Source organism: Lissotriton vulgaris, chromosome 11 (assembly GCF_964263255.1).
Source record: "Lissotriton vulgaris chromosome 11, aLisVul1.2, whole genome shotgun sequence".
NCBI classification, from domain to species: domain Eukaryota; kingdom Metazoa; phylum Chordata; class Amphibia; order Caudata; family Salamandridae; genus Lissotriton; species Lissotriton vulgaris.
Window position 1 is genome coordinate 1018343742 of NC_141699.1, and position 26586 is coordinate 1018370327.

The following is a 26586-nucleotide window of genomic DNA, read 5'->3' on the forward strand; positions in this document are numbered from 1 at the left end:
AAATCGATTCAACAAAAGGGGGGTGGTGATGAACAGAGTATCTGAATTGAGCAGACCACTCTTACCCAGTCCAAAGATCAGGGCTTGATCCATCACCGTTATTTATCTCACTGCCCCATCCCAGCTCAGAACCTGGCTATATGCAAATCACTCTGTCCCTGGTCCAGTGCATCATGGGAACAGGGCAGACTAAACTACCAAGCCAATTCTTCACCAGAAAGGAGACAAGCTACCGGGGACCGGTTTCTGGCATTTCAGCCGTCTTCGGCCCGGCTTGCTTGAATCCTGATGGAGCAGTGAGAAAGGGACTCATGTCTGAGTATACCCTGCCACACCTATAGTGGCCAAAATCGATTCAACAAAAGGGGGTGGTGATGAACAGAGTGTCTGAATTGAGCAGACCACTCTTACCCAGTCCAAAGATCAGGGCTTGATCCATCACCGTTATTTATCTCACTACCCCATCCCAGCTCAGAACCTGGCTATATGCAAATCAGTCTGTCCCTGGCCCAGTGCATCATGGGAACAGGGCAGACTAAACTACCAAGCCAATTCTTAACCAGAAAGGAGACAAGCTACCGGGGACGTGGAAGGGTATTCTCAGATGTGAGACCCTTGCTCATTGCACCATCAGGATTCAAGCAAACCGGGCCGAAGACGGCTGTAATGCCAGAAACTGGTCCCCGGGAGCTTGTTTCCTTCCCAGTGTAAGAATTGGCTTTTGTAGTTTGGTTTGCCCTGTTCCCATCATGCACTGGGACAGGAACAGACTAATTTGCATACAGCCAGGTTCTGAAACTGGGATGGTGCAGTGAGCTAAAAAACGGTGTTGGATCTAGCCCTCATCTCTTGACTGGGTGAGAGCTTTCTGCTTAATTCAGAGACTCTGTCCCTCACCACCCCTTGTTGTAAATATTTTTGTCCACCCTAAGCGTGGAAGGGTATTCTCAGATGTGAGACCCTTGCTCATTGCACCATCAGGATTCAAGCAAACCGGGCCGAAGACGGCTGTAATGCCAGAAACCAGTCCCCGGGAGCTTGTTTCCTTCCCAGTGTAAGAATTGGCTTTTGTAGTTTGGTTTGCCCTGTTCCCATCATGCACTGGGACAGGAACAGACTAATTTGCATACAGCCAGGTTCTGAAACTGGGATGGTGCAGTGAGCTAAAAAACGGTGTTGGATCTAGCCCTCATCTCTTGACTGGGTGAGAGCTTTCTGCTTAATTCAGAGACTCTGTCCCTCACCACCCCTTGTTGTAAATATTTTTGTCCACCCTAAGCGTGGAAGGGTATTCTCAGATGTGAGACCCTTGCTCATTGCACCATCAGGATTCAAGCAAACCGGGCCGAAGACGGCTGTAATGCCAGAAACCGGTCCCCGGGAGCTTGTTTCCTTCCCAGTGTAAGAATTGGCTTTTGTAGTTTGGTTTGCCCTGTTCCCATCATGCACTGGGACAGGAACAGACTAATTTGCATACAGCCAGGTTCTGAAACTGGGATGGTGCAGTGAGCTAAAAAACGGTGTTGGATCTAGCCCTGATCTCTTGACTGGGTGAGAGCTTTCTGCTTAATTCAGAGACTCTGTCCCTCACCACCCCTTGTTGTAAATATTTTTCTCCCCCCTAAGCGTGGAAGGGTATTCTCAGATGTGAGACCCTTGCTCATTGCACCATCAGGATTCAAGCAAACCGGGCCGAAGACGGCTGTAATGCCAGAAACCGGTCCCCGGGAGCTTGTTTCCTTCCCAGTGTAAGAATTGGCTTTTGTAGTTCGGTTTGCCCTGTTCCCATCATGCACTGGGACAGGAACAGACTAATTTGCATACAGCCAGGTTCTGAAACTGGGATGGTGTAGTGAGCTAAAAAACGGTGTTGGATCTAGCCCTGATCTCTTGACTGGGTGAGAGCTTTCTGCTTAATTCAGAGACTCTGTCCGTCACCACCCCTTGTTGTAAATATCAGACACCGCCAGCCATATTAGGATGGGGCAGGAAACATGCTTTTCCACGGCGGGTTTTCTGCCGTCGAAAAGCATGTGGTCTTTTGAGTTTGGGGGCCCATTGTGGGCCCCCAGGGTGTCAGGGGGTGCGGGGTGCACATAGGGGGGTACCTATGGTACCCCCCTGCATTAACATGAACAAAACGGCAGGCACCGCGCGGTGCCTGCCGCTTTGTGCATGTAAATGCAATACATGCATTTTTAACGCCGCAGCTGGTGCTGCTTCAAGCAGCACCCGCCGCAAGGTTAAAGATACGGGATGTGACCGCCAGGGTGGCGGTCACATCCTAATTCAAACAGAGGGACCGCCGCTGCTCCTGCGGATGGTCCCTCCACCTCGGAGGTGGCGGACGGACGCAGGTCCGTCCGCCATCCTAATGGGCTCCCTAATCACTAATCAATGAAGTGGTAACTACCAAACAGGTTACTCAGCATACAAATGTCTGTAAGACGTATGATCCTTGATTCATGGCCATATTTCATTGTCAAGTTGATGTGCTGTCATCTCCTCTGCTTTCTTCAGTCATTGCTACAGGGCTCCGTCTACCTTTACATTGTAGCCATGTGAGCATAGAGATGAGAATGTGTTCTATGTGCCCATAAGGGCCATGTGGGACACAGGTCTGCACAGCTCTTGACACCTGCAAATCAATTGAGAGACCCAACAGTGGTACAGAGACCAAGCGTGAGTGCATCATTGAGCTTTGTTTTAGCAGGGCATTTTGGTAATGTGGAGCTTGCAGGTTGAGGATAGTTTCCCCAATTCTTACTTGGGTATGAATCTGTCATGGGCAGCCTTAGATATTTTGATATGTTCCAGAGACACATTTATACTAGAAGGACCTAGGAAAGAAAATTAAAATTAATTTTGAAAATGATTTATTCTCTCCCATCACTAATGGTCAACCTGCAAATCCTGTTTTTTTGTTACCTCTCCAACTACCCTCTTGTCGACTCTCATGCCTCAGTTTGGTATTTTGGTAACCAGCTTGTCAAAGTCACCACTGCATAGTACCCACCTCTTTTCCCAGTAGAGGACACAAGAGTCAATACCCCAAATTATATTTCAAAATGCTGCACATGAGGTCCAGTTGGAACCATTACTCCACATAAACTATTGCCACAATTCTTCTTAACAGCTCAACTCCAAAACATCCTGTCACAGGCCGCAGAACAAGGTGCTGCATGAAGACGAGTGAAATGCTGCCCAGAAAGCGTAGAAAGTGTTGCGAAGATTCTGCACATACACAGAACTATGCGCAGGAAAACAGGACCTCAGTTTATAGGGGTTGTACTTTCCTGCCACCTTAATGCCCAAAATCCCCAAACCGACTAGCTTTATTGTCTCATTCATTCTCCTACATATTCACGAAGCTACAAATGATTAGACAATTCAGAACACAACACTCCCAACTCCCTCAGGAATCGCGGTAGCAAGACATACCCTTTCGCTCACTCACTCGTACTTGTCCACAATAAGAATTGTCAGAGTCACTGTATAGTTCAATGTTTATTTTAACTATTGTGCTCTATAATGCAGTGTGTAAGCTACTACCAGCAGCAGAATGCATAACCCTAACACAGTTAGCATTGATACAATACCATAGAATTAGAAGGGGGATGTCATTATATACAGACGGTGGAAGAAGGACTATAAGGCCTAACAACCCTCACCTTGGTAAGTTGTGGTTTATTATATAAAGGAAGATCTCTGGGCTTTGTCGGCAGACGCCCACACCTTAGAGCCTAGATGGTAGCTTTACATCATAGGAACAACATAGCTCTTCTCCAAAGAAAGGTTTTCTCCAAGTGTGTGAACAACATGCAACTCCACAATATTAAAGCACAATCTCTCTAGCAGTGCAGCTGTGTGTAGCATGTTTTGTCTTGGTGCTAGGGATTGACCAGAACAGAATAACAAGGAGCATGTTTATCGACCTTGCACATCATGTTCAGACTAAGCTCCAGGAACAGCAGAGAACGCAGAAAGCAGACAGTTCTCATGTGAAAGGCACAAACAGAGTCTTGCAAAATAAAGTCATGTAGTAACGTGCGCAAAAGCAGCATCATGGCAGCAGAGCTCATACTAACTTAGCAATGTCGATAATGACCATAACGGCCATATGACAGAAGTTGATCAGGTGCAGTGGCCCAGTCCCATTTGTAGCACTAGAAATAAATCGGCTAAAGCTATCCCATGTGCCTATTCTTTTGGAGAAAATTGGCAGAGGTGCCAGTTCATCTCTCCAGGAAAGTCAAATTTTCTGAATGCAGTGAGGATGAAAATGGCCAAGATGGTGGCATACCTAGTGGTGAAAAGTTTACACAAGGAATTGCAAAATACATAATATCTACAGGTGAAGGAGAATGAGTAGGTAGCAGAGGAAAGAATACAGGGAAAACTGTAATTTGATGTTCTTTATATTTGTACTGCTGAATTTGAAAGAAAATAACAGATTGAGAAGTCCTTGTTGATTAAAAGTGAAAAGAAGATTATTCAATAAAAGAAGCCAGAAGATGCTCGGAGCTGTTCCACATACCCTGCCAATCTTTCTACCCTCACTATTGAGTCCAGCCAAGTTTAAGCCACATATGTGTTTCTTTCTCATCAATCCCAGATTGACAGCCTGGCTAAAAGGAAAAATTGCATTATAAGGCCCCACTGATACTTATGGGCCGATTACGATACACCTCATAAAGGCACCCACTGCCTTTAGGCCCGCATTGTAATGGTCCAGTAGGTTTCCTGTCTAACTGCCTCGTTATGATGGTGGCAGTTGGAAAGGAAACCGGCCGGTCATTTCGGGTGGCTTCCATCAGGCTTCGAAGAACCTGTCTGCCAGTCGGAATCCGGCCTATAATCTCAAGGGCGTCTCTTTCCGCCCTTGAGATTACAATTCCATGCCGGTCTGTGCAACATAGAAACCATGTTGGAAAGCGTGTTAGGGGGCCCCCAGCTGGGCCTCCTTTGGTGCACGGCCTCGGGTTGCAGGCCGAGGGGTGCCCTCATGTTGATCCCTTCACCTTTTGGGAGGCATCCTCAGGTGCCTGCCACGGGGTGCAGTGATGAACCACACCTCCCATTTCACTATGGGAGTATACATTCCGGACGGCTTACTGAAATATATTAATGCGACTGAACAGTATTTGGTCGCATCCAAATCGTGCGGTCGAGACCACCGACCGTGTGTCAGTCGGTTCCATGACCGAGTCGGTGTCCGGCGGAAGTGATTCTGCCTGATATCATAATTAGACCCTTAGAGTATTGCACTTTTTAAAAGTGCAAAAAAAGTGTCTATTTTTTCACACTTGATAATATTTTAGAATAAGCATTGCACTAACAAGAATTAAATACATAAGTGGTTGTTTTTGTCCAACACCGAAATTCCAGCTATAACTATGCTGAACACTGTTGTCGCACGTTCTATAAAAGGGGCAAAATCTATAAAAAATAAAATCATAGACCAAAATATCGACAGAAAAACAAATGAATAGTATCTTCAAATGCCCAGAAAGAACTACTCTGTAGAGTAAAATGGAAGATAGAACCTGGTTCTGCACAGTGTATCTTTTTGTTTTCAACTGTAACGGATAGAATGGCAAGGACCAGCAAATACACAGTTAAATCACATGCTCAGCTCTAGTGAATGCTACATAAATATTACATTATGTCAAAAAATGTAAGCAATTGCTTAGGTCTTACATTGTTTTGAATCAGGATTCAGTACTATATATTTCTTAACATATTACCTGAATGCAAGTGCCTTTTCTTAACCATAGTTTGTCAAAACATACATCAATAAATTGGTAATTTGGCAAATTTGCAATCACAAGGAAAGCCAACAAGTTTCTTGAATGCTGCCATCTCTCCATAAATTAAAAACAGGAATGGTCTGTCTATGCTCCAATACTTTATACTTTCCATAAAATATATGTGGAACATGGCAATCTTTAATTAAATACTTTGATCTAGTCTGTTATACACCCAGATTACATTCTATTTGGTTTTATTTCAATTTGCAGATTACTGATCCCAACAACAAACGATTTGAAGTTCCTCATAACCACGTACAGAATCCTTTTCAGGGGAATGAAGCCAGCAATACAAACTACGCTGTACAGATAACGGAAAAACCATTTGCCATCAAAGTCATCAGAAAATCAAATTCAAAAGTTTTGTAAGTTACTTTTTATGAAACGTCAGGACAATTTAGGAAACTGCCACTTATTATTATATGCTATTATTTGAATGCATAGAACCTGTATGAACATGGCAACAATATATATATATATATATATATATATACCTCAACCTGCAAGCTCCACATTACCAAAATGCTCATCACATCTTCTATGACACCATTGAGAATATTACTGTAAAATTTGCAAGTAAATTATTGATGGGAAAACTGCATGGTGAGGTACAAGTTATAGTTAATTAAGGGCACAAATTAGAGTTACCTGAGATAACTTTAACTATTACTGGAGAATTTCTGTAGTTTGTTTGAGATCATAACATTAATACTGTCTCCAGGCAGGAGCAATATGTGTTCTGTTTCCCTACCAGCATTAATGCCCCTAGCGGCTGAGGGAGGCAGACCGCACTCCCTTTTAATCAAAGTAATGGACCTGGGGTGGGGTTCCTGGGACCTGTTTAAGCCACATGGCCCCCTCCCGTTTTATCTGAGACTTCTCTGCATTGTCTGAAGCCGTGAGACCTGCAAATTGGAAATACCAAGCAGTGCTGCTATCTCGCCAACTTTGGCAATAACACAGCAGATGAACCAAGATTCACGATGGAAGCTACATAGACGACAGGCAATTGAGTTGTCTTGCCGGCCACCGGGATGGGTTAAACTCCACAATGGGCAGTGCGAGAAGTCTCATGTAGGTGATTCTTTTCCGGGCCAGGACTATCAAAGCTTGCTCAAAGTATGGCTGAGTTCTTCCCAGGAGGTGAGCAGCAATCACAACGCGGGCATTACCACGCGCTGCCATTACGACGCTGCTTTTACAGCGCAAGTCGTTTCAACGACTTGCGCTGGAGGGCGCTGTTGGAAAAGGAATAGTTTAATTTTGTATTCCAACACCTTCCCTACTGTAATGTGGGCTGGAGTTGGAATAGAAAATTAAACTATTCCACTATCCAGTGCTTACAGCGCAAGTCGTTGTAACGACTTGCGTTGTAAAAACAGCGTTGTAATGGCACGCGGGGTAAAAGCCCGCATTGTAATGTCATACAACCTCCCAGGATGTAAGAGGCATCCAGTGTGGAAAGATTGGGTTGGTAGTGTAAACTTTCCAGGTCCCTTTCAAAAGATATTCTCTTGACCTGTGTGTTGACTGTCTTTTTCCAGGCTCTGGCCGAGATATCCAGGTTGTGCAGATTTTTTACTTCTATTTCGAGTAGACTTGTAGCTGCTGCCAAATGTACTTGCCATCGGGAGCCACCCTCTTCAAATATTGTTTTGATTTGAGCTTTCAGTGAGGGTGCTGAGGCACGTAAAGTACTAATGTAGTATTTTATTAAGTCCCCTGAGCAAATAATATCCGGTGGGCAAGTCCCAGCGCCAGTCTTACTCTGTCTCTCCTGGCCTGTTGGGGGAGAGCTATAAACTTCTTGTAAGCAGAGATTTGGAGGTTCATGAGGAGCTTGTTGAATACGTCGGGAAAAACTAGATGACCATAGTTAAGAGAGGGAACAGGTTTTGGTCTTAGGACTTTCAGGATGGGTTCTGCAGTCGGACTGTGAAGTCACTGATTTAGGTGTCTCAGACTGTAAATGATGCCGGCCCCCTTGCTTCTTAGGTGTTTTAAGTGGGCCTATGATTGCATTCTAAATGGAAAACTTATTTTTTTTAAACAACCCATGCTCCCTAAAGGAATAAATCAACGAGTGCTGCTTTAAAGTGAAGCAGTGTGGCTCACTGGTTAGAGGCGGCAGACCCGAGAGCAGAGGACGGCCCGGGACCAGGGTTCGATTCCCGGCGAGGCAGGTTTCTGGACCAGGGTCAGCGGACTCGATAATTCTCTCGCCTCGGTGCCCACTCTGATCAGGGATCACACTCGGCAACTCTGGGCATTAGCTTGCCTCATCTTCACTAACGGCCCCACCAGACCGCCGGGGATGCCTGGTCTCACCCTGGAGATACCCATTAAGGGACCATCTCTCAGGGAAGCCAGGAAGGGTTTCGCAGCGGTCGAAGCGCCTTGGGACCCTCCGGGTAAGTAGTGCGCTATATAAATGCCTATACATACATACATACATACATACACATAAATACATAAAAAAAATAACTTTCTGTTTTGTAAAACTTCTAGGGAGTGCAGGCAGTTGTCCTCTGGATGCCTGCATTTTCCTTTTAAGGATGACAACATGATTCTTAGTAGGTTTTCTCCCCCTTGTGAATTAGTTACCACCCCAACTTTAGGACAGTAACTGATCAATGATTTGTGAATATAGATACATTCCTTTAAAAACTGGACGTTAGGAGGGAGAAAAAGTTTTCACACCCCTCCTATTTGCGATTCAGAAAGTATTATAAATATAGAAAAGCATTCTTTTAAAAGCAAACTCTGGGAGTTTGGGAATGACTGGGTTTGTAATCAAAGAGAGGCTTTGAACTTTGAGACCCTCAATCTTGTATTAGGAGCTCTGTCAGCTCAGGAGTCCGAAGTTGCTCAGAATTCTTTTTGGGAGTTGTTAATGAACAAATGGAAGTATGGACAGTCCTTAACAGAAGTATCCCAAATGAGGACATGTTTTTTTGGAGCATTCTATAGCAAAGATCTAAAATCAGTTTTCTGAAGGTTAAAAAATTTGGACTGTTAGACAATGGTTCCCATTTTCCATCTCTAATCTATTAAAAAGAATGGGGTAACCACATGTCCTCCAGAACCTGGGCGAACAATGTTATATATCTACAGCTGGGCCTGTGGGAGAATAACATATACATTTCTTTGAACCACAAATGCCTAAACCGTTAAATCAGTCACTGAAGTCTATATCAATAAATGATCAAACACACACAGGACCTAGATATTAACTTTGAATATTAAAAATCATATAGCGAGCGAATTATACGCACGTTTTACAATATTACACACGTTGCAGCATGACTGCCTAGTTTAGTAACATATACGTGAACTACGAACAGGTGAAAAACACAAACATTGAACAAAAACAAAGCAAACTCCTAGATAAAGCATGCATAGTGTCTGTACTAGTTGCTTTGTGTGGGCTACACCAATAGTATTAATAATATACGTTATTAGACGTGTTTGGAGTGGTTGCAGAGCACATACTATTATTATTATCAATGTGTCAACCCATTTTAGACTTACTTCCTTAACTCTTCAAGGCGGATCGTCTTTAGGACATAAAACTCAAGTGCAGCATGATCAGGACCAGAAGAGATGAAGCCAAATGGTCCGCACAAACAATGTGCCGAAAGAAGTGAAAGTTAATACGGAGTCCTGTGTCTGTTTGATCATGAATTGATATAGCCTTCAGTGACTGATTCACCAGTCTAGGCATTTGTGGTTTAAATACATTATTGTTGTATTCTCCATCCTCAAGCACACTGAACTGGTAGCAGGCATTGAAGATTCTTGGCAGAATCTCTCCTAGAAGTCTTGTTAGGCCATTTAATGAAGCAATTAGCAAATCTAAGTCTCATTTAGGAGCAAAAATAGCATTACCAAAGCAGAATCCTGTTCTGAATCTGTTAGCTTCCATCTTCTTAAATCGATTTCTTGACAATTTTTATTCCAACAGTTTGGCAGTTTCCTACACTGAAAATATCACATATTTATTCCAGTTAAGGGAAGGAGAAAGATTGTGTTTGCCTTGGGACAAAGAATTGTACACTCCCAAAATCAGTGGCAGTGTAGGGAAATTGGTTTCTGGTGTTGGTAAAATAGGTTCTGAGTAAAACATTTTAAATAATGCAAGGACATTCTGGCATTAAATTTCTACATGTTTAATGCACATTTCCTGCATTTTCCTATGTGCAGAGTTTTTTATACAAATTATCCTGGGAATCTGCAACAGTCATTGTTGAACCTGGCCCACTCGGCAGGGTCACCCCCAAACCTTTTGCCTTCGCCTTTTCCACTGTGCTGAATCTGTTTCTGTTGTCTTTAGGACTCTGTGCACTTTACCACTGTAACCCAGTGCTAAATTGATTGGTACATTCTGGTGTACTTGTACATCCCTTGTACATGGTACTAGATGTACCCAGGGCCTGTACTTTAAACACAGCTATGTGGTTTGCAGCCACATTATACCACCCACTAAAGTAGTAGTCAAGTCAAAGTCATAAAGGTTTATTGCATAATTAGTTAAAATTATTACAATTTTCACATTATGAATAATAATACAAAGTGTAAATATGTTTGGTAAAATTAAGTCTCCTCCCTTGTTAAAAATGATGTGAGACGATGTTTTAAAAGTTTCTTCCGGAGATGCTCCCGCTGTCTTTGAATATCAAAAGTGTTTTTGCTTGTTTATACAAACTTTACCACTCGTTAAAATCAAGGCAGCCTTAGTGTCCTGCTTCTTAACCTTCTCCTCGTTCTGCTTGGCTCAAACTTTTTTTCACTTCTGCCAAGAATTTTGTTCCCCGGCAAGCCATAATAATAGAACTCCCTCCCAACCAACAAGTTACTGCTTGTCTGCAGGTGCGGATATTTAGCTCATTGCAAATACCTTTTAACAGTCGTTGCCGTTGTGCCATAAGTGCAGGACAGACACACAAAAAATGAGCTAAAGATTCTGTTTTATAGCCGCATAGTCTGCATTGCGCAGTCTGGTGGTTACCTTTCCAGGATGGTAATAGATCCTTCGAGATGTACATGCCCATCCTATAATCTGTAAAGGCTCTTTTTAAATGCACGTTGAAGTGAGAGGTTAAGTAAGCGTGTGGTAGTCCTGCTTTGAAGGAATTGATAATGGTCCAGCCGTGTCGCCGTTTTAGTAGTGTCCCTTTATCTTCTTGAAAGGATTTTTTCCTTGCTGCCTTGTTGGCCAATCTGCTTGTGCTTGCTTTATCCATCGCGGATTCCCATGCAGCTTCCAACTCCAGCTCTTTTACGCAGATTTTCAGGTAGTTTCCCCAGGAGCACGGGGTTCCGGTCTCCCCTTGATTTTTTATAACTTCCCAGTTTAGCCAGTCCATGGATTCCGGGTCTGCAGATCTAAGTTTATAGCATAGTTTTACGAAGCCGCTCATGCTCCTATATTTCTGGTTTTGCAGACCAAATTCAAGCCTAACTTGCGAGGCTGAGGCACATCTTGGGAGATTAAAAACTGCTTTGTAGATTTTGGTTTGGAGCTCATTTAGTAAGTCCGTTTCCTTGCCACACCAGGTGACTAGACCGTAAGACAGAGAGGGTAAAATTTGTGCCGACATGACCTTCAACAGATGTTTGTGATTTGGACAGTCCATCTTTGTTTTTAGTAGACGGTAAGCGAAGATTAGGGTTTGGGCTTTTGCTCGTATTGCAGTTCTATGCTCCGTTTGTTTTGCGCCCTGAGATATTGTGATTCCGAGGTACTTGTACGACCCTTGTTCCTTCACCTTTGTCCCGTTCACCATCCATGTATATCTTAGTTTCTTTGGGTCTACCAGACGGACCACTTTTGTTTTTTCTTTGCTTAGGTCCAGACCCTCTTGCTTTAAATATTTTGCTAGTAGGTTTAGAGCTCTTTGTAGACCAATTGGAGTTTTACTCAGCAGTACTATATCATCAGCATATTGTAGGCAAGGAATTCGATGATTAGCCAATGATGGAGGGTGAACTTCGTCCGTCTCCAGCACTTTTGCGAGGTCGGAAAGGAAAAGATTAAAAAGGGTGGGTGCTAAACCTGTCTCAGGCCTGCCCCTGCAGCCCTTAATGCAGTTTTAACTCGGTAAATAGACCTAGAAAAATACACCTTTTGCCTGGCCCAATATTTCATTTTTAATACTTATGAGTCACCCCTAAGGTAGGGTCTAAAGCTCATAGGGCAGGTTGCATGGTATTTAAAAATAGGGCATGTAGGTTTAAGTTTTAAACGTCTTGGTAGTGAAAAATGCCTCAAGTTGTTTTTTGCTACTGTAAGGTCGATTTCTCTCTTGACTAATACTGGGTTACCATATTACATTTAATTAGTGCCAACTTTAGTTAGTGAGCAGATATATACTGTTTAAATTCAAATACACTGTAATTTAAAATACTCTATAATGGTAAAGTCAGATTTCAAGTCACAATTCTGAAAATGCTGCTTTTTGAAAGTAGCAATTTCTCGTCCTAAACATTTGTGTCTTTTGCCAGTGTCCTGGGACACCCTAACTGTAAATGTTTGTGCTGTTGGGCTTTGTACATTCCTCACAGACAGTGACACTCAAGGGATTAGGTGTGGACAGGGTGGGCCATTCTGCCAGGATGGCTGGAGGCGAGCTGTAAAGGGCTTTCCTCTAGCACAAACAAAGGAACCTGACACCAGCCTTTTTCACTCTAGAGAGTTTGGAGCCTTGACGGGGGAAGGAAAAACCTTTCCAGAACCAAATGTGGGGGTAGGACAGCATGTCCTCACACTTAAAAAGGCTGGTAAGTGATTCCTCTAAACCACTGCGCAGATCACTTCTCAACCTGTGGAAGACCCAGAAAAAGGACTACACAGATGCCCTGCTACAAGAAGGACTACCCTGCTACAAGAAGGACTACCCTGCTGCTGGAAGGGCTGCCCTGCTGCTGAAAGGGCTGCCCTGCTGCTGGATGGGCTACATGCTTCCTCGAGGAAGGAAGACTGGACCTGCTCCTTGAAACCAGCACCACAAGAGTAAATCAAAGGGCTAATTGGCTAACCTCCTGTGTGAGCTATAGGAACATAACAAGCTCTTGAGGCCTTGAAACCTGCTAGTGAACCCTGCTGGAATGAGTCCTTACTCCCAAATGGTGCCTTCCAGGTATTTGGAGCCTTGGTAGTGGTGTTGGTGGTACTTAAACAAAAACGTGAAAAAAACCTGTGCTCCAACGCCGTCAGCCTTAATGTTTGACTGTGACCCATTCTCGTGTGATCAGATACCCGCAGTTGGCGCTGTCATATTTACGGTGCTATTTTTCACAAAAACATTCACAAATCCAGTTTGATTGGATTTAATTTGTTTTGGTGTCATTTTATTAATAAAATAGTACTTTATTTTTGCTGAATTGGTTTCAGATTTTTCTTGTGTTGCGGTTTTACTTTAGTGCTGTTTGAATGGCTGCATACATACTTTACACATTGTCCTAAGTTAAGCATGACTGCTTTAGTCGAAATCTACCAGAGGGTTAAAAAGTGGTTAATTTAGTGACTTTTGTGATTTCCCCATAGAAGGATTGTATTTGTTGCCTGAGTAGGGCTTATAGCTTCCGCCCTCTACTAATAACTCAACTTCTTATAGTCACAAGTTCCCAAAGTACTTCTGGAAAATCATTCCGAATTCCATGAAAGTAAAAATGCACACAAATGTCATGAGTAAGCCAATTACCTTACATTTCAGACTTTACAACCAGGACCTTTGCAAATTGGTCCTAAGGTGAATTACTTAAGTGTTATTGTCATCATACATGGATATATGTGCAAATGTGATTGACCCATGAATAATTATAATGCATTTCCAGTTTGGCTAAAGTTTTCAAATAAAAAAATAAATAAAAAATGTAGGTATCTTGGGAATGGTAAATCCACTATTTGTGAAGTTTTTATACAAAGATTTCAAAACGTCTCCCAAAGTTCACTAACAGTTTCTTTGAGCAATAATCTGGTACACTAATGGCAAGATAGCTTTGTGAGTTATAAGGGCTCTATAATGTAGAGAGCAAAAACTGATCTTTTTAAGCAGATCTACATTTGGAACATTAGGCACTCCAAATATTCCTCAGTTTAATCTTTATTTGGCATTCCAAACCTACTTTCACATCATTCATTGGATGGCCGCTTTTACTTCCCAGTTGTGAGTGCCATTAATTGCCCTAAGGTGAATAAAAGTGGTCAAATGTAACTGTAGCAGTCACATATAAATATCAAGCTATCGCAATAACCTGTATTAGAATTTCAGAATAGCAATTAAACATAAGCAAATATTGCTGTTTCCAGTAGTTAGACATTACTGTAAGTATAACCTTTTCTAGTTTTGGCAGCATTCCATGTTGCTCCTTTGTCTTGAAACCAAAGTGGTCTCCTGTAAAGGAGTGTCTCGCTATGGTATTTGAAGTACGGCAAAACAATTAGGTAGGTTAAAATGAAATGTGGACAAAATAAAAAAAAATGGGCATGGTCACAGATGATAATTTTAGGTAGCTAGTTGAAGCAGATGCTACTAAAGACCCACACTTGGCACCACCGGCACTGCCCTTTCAGAGAAATTTTAAAACTTGGGCAAAGTGGGCAATTGCCCCCCACCTTCCAAGGGGCCCTTCGGAAAGTGAACTTCCTGTCTAGCTCACTACTCTTGTGAATCTTAATCTTATAATAAACTTATAATTCAATATTGTTAAGCAACATAGGCCTTGAATTACTAAAAAATGGGCAAGAAAATTCAAATTTGGTTCAAACTAGGGCCCTACATATATTTCTTGCCCCGGACCCCCAAAATCCTTAAGAGAACCCTTACTACTCCTTTTGTCAACATCATGAAGGGAGTGACAGGAAGAGAGAACTATAAAGGCTCCTGAAACGTGTTTTTTTTGTTTGTGGTATACCCCACTTGTTCTTTCCCTTAAACCCCTGCAACAAAGATCAGCCTGTCAAGTAGCTCCTAGGGGTAAAAGAACTGGTTACTTCTGAGCAGTACTGGCACAGGATTTAAAGCAACACATCGCATTTCGGTAAATTTACATCAATTAATATTTCACATTAAATAATGAGTAAAGATTAAAAATCCTTTCGTGCAAAACAAAAATAGCAAAGATATTCAGTATTGATGAGTGTTGCAACAGTTTTTCCAACTTGTCCTAATAATTTATACAGAGGTGATAAACCGGTTATATCTTGTAGATACCCACATTTACAAATGGTCTGTGTTCATGCTGCATTCTCAATTTATATGCTGCTAAAGCAAACAAACTATTAGCCGTGGCTCGTTTAAGAAAAATTGTCTGGGGTGTTGTATTAGATGCAACAAAGGTTCAAAACACTCATTATTTCCTTGTTCAAAGCTCTGTACCTTAGTACCCACTCCAACTATCAGAGGGGGAATAAGACATCACCATGTTCAAGATAAATATTCCCTTTAATTGAACTAACATGCCTTGTTTTTCTCGTTTATTTAGGTTCGACACTTCAATCGGTCCGCTGCAGTATGCAAATCAGTATTTGCAACTCTCAACCAAGCTCCCCAGTAACTATATCTATGGCCTAGGAGAGCACGTGCATAAGAAATATCTACATGATATGAATTGGAAGACATGGTCAATCTTTACACGGGATTGGTTTCCCAATGGGGTACGTGTGAGGGAATTCAGACACAGTTATAGAAGCAATATATTCATTCATATCTTATACATCTTATATATGTGTTTATTACAGTTCATTTTAACTGTGCATTATATCAAAAATCTTTTACAAATAGGACAATAATAAATATTTTATAGTTTTGAATCTAAGCATCAGTTATTTGTTTCTACAATTCAAAATTGCAAACTCTGCATACAAATACACCTGTGAGTGAAGGTTGGCATGAGTATATTTACTTAGAAAGTAGGATTCTGTTCTGAATGGAAGTCATACCCCAAGCAAGTATTCAACATAAAATGGCAACAACATTTCTTCTTTTAAATAGGAAACTCCACTTGAAATTCAGAAGACCTGTAAATTCATGCAAGGGGTCCGATCATTATTCAACTCTAAATAGCGAAAGGTGTAGCTTATATCTAGGAATGATCCAGCCAGTCTACAGGGGTTCACTGTTTTATTCTCAGAGATATTCCCTTACCATTTATCAGATCTAATAAGGTATCTCTCTAGTGTGTGAGTGTAAAACAGAGTTGAGTGTGATCATTAATGGATAGTAATCAAGATATTTGAGAAACTCAGTGTAGATTGCTGACCCTCCTTCAATTTCGCCTTCAAGGCCAGACATATTTTATAGTATTTCAAGGGAATATGTTTTGCAAGTACTGGATGGGCAGCATCATTTTGTGACATCACTGTGGAGGAAAAAAGTCAACATTGTGCTATGCATAAACCATAATTCTCTACTTGAGGCGAAGGCAGATGAGGGTCAAAAGGAGGTTGTTTGGTAAAGGGAGCACGATCATCAGAATTGCTAGCAATTTGCCATGTTTGCATTATGATTTATTAGATAATGGGTACAACCAAACTATTTCATGGCTATTATGTGTATTTGAGAGTTAATACTTTAATTAAAAGTATGACTTTTAGAAGGATTCAAGAGGATTCAGTCTGCAGGGTTCTAGAGAGGTTTCATACCTGTCTCTTGAGGAGAGGTTGCACAAGACAGAGTGTAAAAGAAAGGGATCTATAGTTCACCGACGGGATCGCTTCGAACTGTTATAACTTACATTCAATATCTTTTGCATGGCTGTATCAAAGTGTCAGGAAAACATGGGAAACTGAAGGATGGTTTAGGAAGACGGCAAAGAGGAGAATAGTGTTGGAGCAAGGACATGGCAAGTTAGAACTGGAAACTGGTGAACAGTCATAGTAGCTGGAAAAGCAAGGTCATGCTTGTTCATAAAGTTTCAAGCACTTTGGAGAAAAGGGATTCAATATTCAGACAATTAGAACTTCTCATCAAATGTTTAATAAATGCTTTGTCTGGTTTTATACAACAAGATGGAAACTTTAGCATAAAAAGGGGGAAGAAGGAGAGATAATCAGCTTCTGTTCAAGACTTATTTTAGCTTTTGCTTGAAGTCTGAAAGATGTTAGAGAGGTCGTCCACTTAGGCAGTGCATTATGAGTAACCAGTCTATTCGATATATCTGTGATAAACACCCGCTGCAGTAAACACAACTTTGTTTATCTTATGCATTGCACAGACTGTATTCTAAAAATACTTTCACATGCACTACATTCCAGATGAGAGGGGAATCCTGTCTACTCAGTCTTTATGATTCATTAGCAGCTTTTTGAACCGACAATGTTTACTGTTGTTCACAATCTTGAAACACAAAATGTTATTTTCTGCAAGTCCTGATAGGGTTCTTTTCTTTCAGTTCCAACCATTATCAACTAGTGAAGATTGTTAAACACATCCTCTGCAAGTCTGATAGTGTTCTCTTCTTTCAAAACCAATCCATCTCAACCAGGGAAGATTGTTAAACACATAAACACATCCTCAACTAGTGACCAATGCCTAGTGGTGTTCCCCAACGCTAAATAATGCCCCCAAACTGATTACCTTCCACATCAAATCATTGAGTTCCCTCTTGGAGGCTTGAGACCTATTCACAAGTATGTCAAAAACACACAAACTACAAGAAAATGTAATCCATCAACAATACTCTTGCTTCACTTCTTATTCCCTCTCATCAAAAGATTGATCCAAATTGCCAACTTTCATCTACATTTACTCACGAAAGTCCAAGACCTATTGTTCTATGCCCATGACAAAAAACAGCCCAAACAGTAATTTTTTGCTGCTAAGGTTTTTGCAAGTTCAGATCAACACATGTTCCTACTTTCTCCCTTGCCCCACAAAAAGCTTTATATCAACCCCCAGCCAGAATCATCTCATCTAAGAGAAAATTTGATTACATCTTCTGGATGTTGAATGGCTTACATTGGATAACGTTCAAAATAAGATTTACATTTGAAAATGTATGCATCACAGGCGAAGCTCACCCAGGTAAAAACAAAAACAATATATGATTACCATCTCTGGTAGTCACGCAGGGTTTAGTATTAAGAATGAAAAGAGTAATAGTAAAGGCCATCCGCTCACTGAATCAATGTTTTATAGGCTCTGCATTAAATCATTGGAACAATCTCCCTTCCCAACATTGGGCCTGATTCAGAGTCTGACGGATGGGTTGCTCTGTCACAAATATCAGATATCCTGATTTCCTTTTTTACATGTGCATTATATTCTAAGCTCTTTTTATATGGTAGATGGGATATTCATCGCGTTTGTGACAGAATAGCACATCTGCCATAGTCTAGATAGGTCCCATAGTTTCTAATCTTACCCCCTAAAGTACAGAAAATATATTTTGCATCCACACCCAGATAATGTTGTAAACCTATCACCACTATTGTCCTAATCAGTCCTTCACCCTCCACATCCGGGAGGTCCACACTCTCCCGAAATCATCCCCCACCTATAGATGATCTCAGAACCTCTTGAGCGCTGAGTCCCCCTCCCACCATATCACCATCACACTCATCGAAAGTTCAACCATAACGTATCCCTCCTTTTAAGCCACCTGCTAAGTCGAAGTCTTGGCAATTGCCCTGCATGGACCGTGCTCACCCAACCCACTCAATCCTTACTTGACCGTCCCTGACTCACAGGGCAATGGCCCTCCATCCCTCCTACTCTTACCAACCCCTCTATCCTTACATAATGGAACACCGCAAGTCCGTCCTGACCAACTCCACCATCTGCAACCTCAAAATGACTGCCATTTGATATCTCTGGTACACATCAAGACCCTTCCTCTCGGCCAGAACTCCCCACTCAACATTTACCCCTTTCACAGCATTCAGACCTGGTGGTGCACCTGGACTATTTATCTCTCCAGTTGCACCTTCTCACAGTTGAACTTCATGATCTGAAAGCCTTCTCGATTGAACCCCTCCCCCTGATCAATTCCCTCCTTTCCAGGGCAAAGTTGCACAGAGCACCTGAGAGTGATAGAATTAGCTTTGGTCAGCCTCCCCCGCTCCTTATCCAAAACTATACTCCTACCTAAGGCTCCCTCCCGCCCCAGAAGAGCGAAGGCCTATCTTGCGTCTAACGATATCAATGACTTACTCATTTCTTACTCATTTACCTGAGACACCAACAAGATTACGGAGGGCCAAATTCAAACTATACACGATAACCCATACAGAGAACCCCCTCACAACCCTAGAGGCTTAAATATTGACAACCTTAGAGTGAACATCATAGTCTCCTTCCCCTCATACACTAGTCCAACTTAAATGCGTACTACTCAACTGCAGGTCAGCCAGCAAACACGCCTCTGACATATTCGACCTCATCCAACACAAACTTGGTTCAATCCTGCTTCCACTCCCTTCCTAGACCTCTTAGTGCCTCCTACCCATGATATAATCTGTCTATACAGAGCTTTGTAGGCGGGGGGTCGCCTTGCTTGAATACATCGGAGCTCACTATCGGTCTCCCACTCAGAGTCCTCTACCCCATCCTCATGTGAATACCTTTGTCTCAATATCTTTAGTCACAACCTTCTGGTTTGCAAACTACACACATTTTACCACCCACCTGGGGACAACCTCCCCTTCATCGAGCAATTAATGGAAATCATCTCTGGCAATGTTGATTCCGCTATGGCCAAAATCTTCCTTGGTGATTTCAACCTGCACTGGTCCAACCTCAATGACCAAGCTGTTACATGCCTCAAATCATTCTTAAATGATCATGAACTGATCCAACAATGTGACCAGCCAACCCATATTAAAGGAGAAATTCTGGACCTCATCATCTCCAAAGGTCACACCATGACACTGGATACCATTTCACTATGCGATTGGTCCGATCATCACAGCATCTTCTTTTTTATCAAGTTGGAAGTCTCTCTGAGGAAGGTTCAACCAGCCAAATTGTAGATATGGAAAAGGACCTCAGAAACATCAATACAGCTGATCTAGCAACCCACTGTAAATCTGCCCTCTCTCAACAATCTGACATGGCAGAGGTACATGCACTCACCAACTTCTACAACTCTACTATTACTAGCATCATGGATTCTAGTGCTCCACTTCAACAAAAAAATGCATCGACAAAAATTTCCAAGCCATGATTCAATGACAACTTAAACACGGAGCGCCACCCCTTAGGGCAGTTGAACGTTCCTGGAAAATGGAAATGGAAGACCGACTACTTCCGATTCCAACTTAATGAGGCCGCTAATTGCCCCAAGAAACTTTTTGAGCTAGTGAAACAACAATCAGTGTCTGAGGTCAACCCACCTTCATGCGATGATCTGGCCGCCTTCTATACTGAGAAATCCAGACTTATCAATATTGATCTTGACTCCAGGAAGGTGCTTTTGCTAGCCGGGGGGTCTGTGCCCCCCTCTACCTTCTCAGAGAAGTTCAAACCGACCATCCTGAGCACAAACAACAATGCCTCATGGTGCACCTTCACTCTCCTCAGCGAAAGAGACACCAACAAAATTCTGCAGAGTATCAACCCATCTAATCATTTTAACAACCCTTTACCACCGTCTATCTTCAAAGAACTGAAGGAGGTCGTCACCCCCATCTGGACGAAGATTGTCAATACGTCTCTCTCACAAGGTACGATCCTGGATTGTCTAAAAGCTGCTCAGGTAAAACCTATCCTAAAAAAGCCTACAGCTGACAGTACGGACCTTGCCAAACTCCTAGAAAATGTGTCCAATCTCAACTCTGTGCCCACATCTAGATATTAAATCTCCTGGACCAACACCAATCTGGTTTCCGGAGAGGGCACAGCATCGAATCGGTTCTCATGCACGTTATGAAGGACATTTTAAAAATGCTCAACCAAAATGAATCCTGCCTCCTTATCCTCCTGGATCTTTCCTCAGTGTTTGACATTGTTAATCATGACAACCTCCTATCCATTTCAAAGCACAGGATGGGCCTTTCTGGTTCGGTGTTGCAATGGTTTTCTTCCTTTTTCCACCACAGATCCTAATGAGTAAAGGCGAACCACTCTCTCTCCCAGCCACACTATTATCCATGGGGGTCCCCCAAGGGTCCGTCCTATCCTCCATACTCTTCAATTTGATCTTGGAACATTTAGATTATGCTCTAAATTCCGCTGACATTCTCTTCCATATGTATGCGGATGATACGCAACCCTGTCTGAAAATGTCCTCCCCGAATAACCTAATTGCACTCAACTCTACCCTAAAAAATACTTAAAACGGGTTAACTGAGAACCGCCTCTTGCTCAACACCTCCAAAACAGAATTCCTTGTCATTTCTCCCCTGAATCACATCCCCAAGATAGACTTTTGGATGAACCACCTCACTGCCTTCAACTGCTCCCCCCTTCATTGTTGACTCAGGCAAATCTCTCAGACTCACCTTAGACAAGCATCTTAACATGAAAACTCATATCAACAATGTGTGTAAGGGAGTGAGTCACCTTATGAGGATACTCAGGAATCTCAAACCTTTCCTCCCATAATCTGACTTCAAGCCAGTGGTACAAGCGCTTGTTTTGCCGAGGCTAGACTATGGCAGTGCTACACTCTGTGGCCTCCCGAAATATACCTTGGCCCCACTAAGGGCTTCACTTAATGCAGCAGCCAGACTGGTCACGGAGACCAAAAGAAACAAGCACATTTCCCCAGTCTTAAAATCCCTAAATTGGTTGCCCTATGAAGCAAGAATTCAGCTAAAGATTGCCTGTATATCTCACAAAGCTCTCCATTTCAAAACCCCCAGTTATCTAGCACAAAACCTAGAATTATCCGGAGGGGGTAGACGTTCTCGGAGTGCTAAATCTCTCCTCCTGAAACCTCAGATCTTTCGCAAAAAGGGAACGGGTCACCGAGCTTTCTCTGGCTCTGTGCCAAAGATCTGGAATGCTCTCCCACCGGAAGTACGCAGAATCTCCTCCAAGGTTGCCTTCAAATTGGAAGATCTAAAGATTCCTCATGAACATGTTCCTACCTTAAAAGGGTCTCAGATCCTCTGCTCTAATGCTTTGGACCTACACCCTCAGTCCTGCATTTGGAGCTGTTCACTTGCTCCCCTCCCAGTTCGCTATGTTCCAGTTTTTATCTTACCCTTTATTGTCCCTTTCGATTGTAACCTTTTGTTTGATATGCATATGTGATTTGTTTAGCTTGGTACCCCTTCTGACAATTGTAATGCTACTATTACCTTCCTTTCCCTCAAATTGTAAAGCAATCTGTTATCCTTCGGGATCATGTTCACGCAATATAAAACTTTATAAATAAATACTTTGAAAGACCCAGCCAACACATTTGATCCCTTATAGGGAAATGAGCTATCGGATGTCATTACGAGAACTCGTGGCACGTCAAGCAAGAGGTGAGATCAATTCATCAAAGTGACTGGAATTGAAACAATGGTCATGGGGAAAGGAAACATTTGGCAATTGCCCTGATGAAGTCCCTATAAGGGATGAAATGCATTGGCTGGGTCTGCCAAAGTAAAGTGATGTTTTTAGTTGAATAAAAGATCTTAAGATAAGATACAATGCTTGATGATTTGCTCAGAGTCTGGGTAAACAAGAGTGGAAAAAGAGGAATTACAGCTATTAAATCGAATGGCCAGCTGAAAGAATAAGATTACATTGTTGCCCTTCTATTTTGAAGAAAAATATTGTTCGGGATTGAGTTCTGGGAGCAGTGGGAACTCTAGGGGTTAACACAAAATTTGAAAAACAGTGGAACTTTGGCCTGTGCACTCTGAAGATCAGTAGTGCTACATTTGCGAAAACCAAAATGCTATATGTACAAAGCACTCTAATACTATTTGCACAATTACTATCAAGAAACCTGTCAAATAAATATATACAAATATGCAATGTTATGGTGTTTTTAAGGATAAAAAGAAATCACATTTTGAAAAATACATATGTTTTTATGTCAATTTACACATGCAGAATTATTCTCCTTTAAGAGGAAATAATGCTTCCATTAGCCCTCCTAGTTGTGTCTGGTACTGTGTAAAACAAAATGACTTGAAGAGTTTAGGAAGGGGCAACGGGTTTAGGAAGGGGCGTGGCACCATTGAGCAATGCTTAAACTTAGAACTTTTGGTAGGGAAATATACCCAGGCCAAAAAAGGATCTATATATTTATGTTTCGCTGACCTAAGCAGCGCTTTTGATATGGTAGACCACGCTATACTCTGGGCCAAACTGATTGAAATGGGAGCACCCGAAGGTATAGTCTATTTCCTGGCTCGCCTGTATGAAAAATTATGCAACAGTGTCCGGTATGGACCTAATGGGGAGTGTACTAGCAAGTTCAGGATCGGGAGGGGAATAAGGCAGGGGTGTGTTTTAGCACCCCTGCTTTTCACACTCTTCATTAACGAGGTGGATTCTGTTCTACAGACAGTTGCGGCAGATGCCCCGAGAGTTAACAACTTTAACATCCCTGTGTTACTCTATGCGGATGATGCTGTGTTGCTGTCTAGGACCCCATTAGGCCTTCAACGTTTGATGGACAGGTTTGTACAGTTCATCAAATGCAGGAAACTGGTGATTAATAGAACTAAAAGTTACGTTATGGAGTGTGGGACAGGGCGACCTAAAACAAAATCTATTTCCCATTATTTCATAGAAGGTGAACCGGTCCATAAAGTTGATAATTTTTGCTACCTGGGGATTACATTTTCCAAAAACGGCTGCTGGGATATAGAGCATAAGTCTGTTAAAACAAAGATGACGAGGAGTGCTAATGGGGTATTTGTTTTCGCTAAGAAGTTGGGGAACAGGCGGATTAAAGACATGTTAAATATTTTCCAATCCAGATGTCTTTCCGCGGCCCTCTATGGGGCTGGGGTATGGGGTGTGTCACCAGCCGGGAGTCTGCAGGTAGAGGAGAATAATTTTTTGAAAAGGCTTCTGTGTTTACCCAAATCTACCTCTAATAACTTGGTCCACAAGGAACTGGGGATTCAATTTCTAAATGATATGATTGTTAAGACCTCTATTATTGTGGCGCTCGGTATGGCTGAATGATGGTACCTCCCTGAATAGAGCCATTATCGATGATTGCCTCACTTTGGATCATCATTTAAAGATCCCATGGATCAAATATACGATTGACAGTTTTCAAAAGGATTTTGGGCTTAATGTATCCAATGATCGACACTGTGCCTCTGACATTTCCAAGCCTAATTTGAAAGTCACCTTCTTGAATTATTGTGCGGAGAGGCGTGCATTGGAGGAACCGAATCTCTCTACCTGTATGCTGTATAACAGTATGAATGATTTTATTGGACTCCAACCGTATTTGACTCAGGTGACTAGAGTTTCGCACCAGTTTGTGCTGACCAGGATGAGGATGGGGACAGTGCATTACCTGGTTGCGTGCCCCACTGTAAAAATGCGTCCATCCGGACCCTGTGCTTGTGATAATAATGCTGAGCAGAGCACTATGCACTTTCTTTTATTGTGTCAACTGTATGGTGAACTGCGGAAAATTTTCCTAAAGCCTATGCTGAAAAGATTTGGAGTAAGAACAATTAATGACTCTATGAAACTGCTTTTTAATTTGCACCACCCGGACATCTGCTTTTTTACTGCTACTTTCCTGCTTAAAGCAATTGGTGCCAGGAAAAGTATGCGCTTTTAATTATTTATTCCATCCCCTTCTGGATAATAATGTACTATGTGTTTCTTTTTTAAATTGATCACATGTACTGTATTTATAACTGTGTGTGCTTTTATGGACATGTTTTCTATGTTCCGAATAAAGCTTTATGAATTGAATTGAATTGACTTCAAGAGTCTGACTTTGATAATCTCATAATATTTTCTTTGCATTCACATATATGCCATTAATTGCTTTTGAATGTCTGTCAGTGCATTTAACAAAATGACTGACTGTAAATGTTAATATGAAATAATGTGCTTATGCATTTGCAGGATGGAAATAACCTGTATGGCGCTCAAACATTCTTCATGTGCCTAGAAGATAAAGGTGGATTTGCATTTGGGGTTTTCCTAATGAATAGTAATGCCATGGGTAAGAATTACTTTTTATTGCGAACGCTGATTTACATTGTCATTCTTTGTAATAACTGCATATATGAAAACCCATTACATTGAAACTACACAATTCTGTTTCCAACAATTGCTTCAATATATATATAACAAAAATCCTGACCCTCCAAATCCATGTAGGTAGGTCGCATGCACAGACCACAGCAGGATGAACTCCAAGAAGGTACGAAGGCTGGTTTTTAAGATTTCATCATGAGTTTATTCTTCACCAAAATGAAACAGACAAGTGTCCGCCTCAGACGCATTTCGATCGTGGAAAGGGTGGTGTAGTCACTTGCAAACATATCAATTTTCTTCTCATTTTCAAGATTGTGACCAAAATGAATATAGTCATGCGTGACTTTGGTACTGTCTATGATGCTGTAATGTACTGCTGAGGGCACTTTACTTTGCACTTTACTTTGTAACAAGGCTCGCTGCACTCGTCATTTTTCCACCAGCGCCCCGTTCCACCACGGGTTTTCCCACTTGTTGTGGAGGGCGCCGGCACAGATTGTTGGTCTCTCGCTGATTGGAGACCCAGGGTCACGCGCTAGCCTCTCCTCCAGGCGCCTCCCTATTTAGTCCTCATGACCTGCCCTGTGCTTAGCGGTCTATGATGCAGTAATTTACTGCTGGGGGCACTTTACTTTGCACTTTACTCCGTTCTTTTTAACTTGATTGTTTTATCTGACCAATTAAAAAAATTACTTGTACTTTGCACTTACTTTGTAACAAGGCTTGCTTCACTCGTCATTTTTCCGCCAGCACAGATTGTTGGTCTCTCACTGATTGGAGACCCGGGGTCACTCGCTAGCCTCTCCTCCAGGCGCCGCCCTATTTAGTCCTGATGACTTCTTCCACGCTCAGCGGATGCACGCAGCGGGTGCGCGCTGAAGTCGAGCCTAAGTCGAGCCCGTCTGCGCTGAGATCGCGCCTGGGGCCTAGGAGGCTGGGCTTGCCACCACTGGTTTGCAAATAAGTTTCTGCTATCCTAGACAGTTCTTGCTTGCGCTGAAGCCTTTAGTTAAGCCCTTCTATCATACTACTGCCCCTGAGGCTTTCTCAGTTAGGATGGGTTGTGGATGTTTGAGCAGTGGTTCCGGAAACGCTAATCCCCGGAAGACTCAGCCGTGCATTGGCGTCTCTAAGTCCGCCCCCAACATAACAACTGAAAGGGGTTTTCTTATCAATGCCAGGTTCTTAATAAAAAACGACATCACTTTCAGGGACTTTGTTTCAGACAGGAAACCTATGTGGGTGTTTATCACAGAGACCTGGGCTTCCGATGCCTCTGGACCTGATTTGATAGATGCTATTCACACTGGGTTTGCCCTGGCCAGGATGGACAGAATTGGTTGTCGAGGAGGAGGAATAGGAATTCTATAGAAGGATTCCCTTATATGCTGTACTGAGTTTCTTTCCACTACCTCTGACCCTTTTCAGGCCTTGTACTTTTCCATCAACTCCACCCCCTCTGTCTCTTTCACTGGCCTCCTGTTTTACAGACAGCCGGGCCCTAGATCTTCCTTCAGCCAGGATCTAATCAAGCTGCTCGAGCCATTTATTGAGAGGCCCAATATGACTCTCCTGGGCGATTTTAATTTCCATTTAGAAAATATGGGATCTAGAGATACCCAGATCCTCCTGGATACCCTGGACTCCTGTGG

General features: G+C 42.3%; 1 protein-coding gene across 1 annotated transcript in view; it reads left to right on the forward strand.

The window, feature by feature from the left end:
- LOC147683948 (maltase-glucoamylase-like) overlaps positions 1-26586 on the forward strand; it is a 588456-nt gene that overhangs the window by 64841 nt on the left and 497029 nt on the right. Inside the window, exons 6-8 of the mRNA XM_086944339.1 lie at positions 6021-6175; positions 15297-15468; positions 24800-24899. Of these exons, the coding sequence (XP_086800465.1) occupies positions 6021-6175; positions 15297-15468; positions 24800-24899 (427 nt within the window). The remainder of the gene's footprint in view (positions 1-6020; positions 6176-15296; positions 15469-24799; positions 24900-26586) is intronic.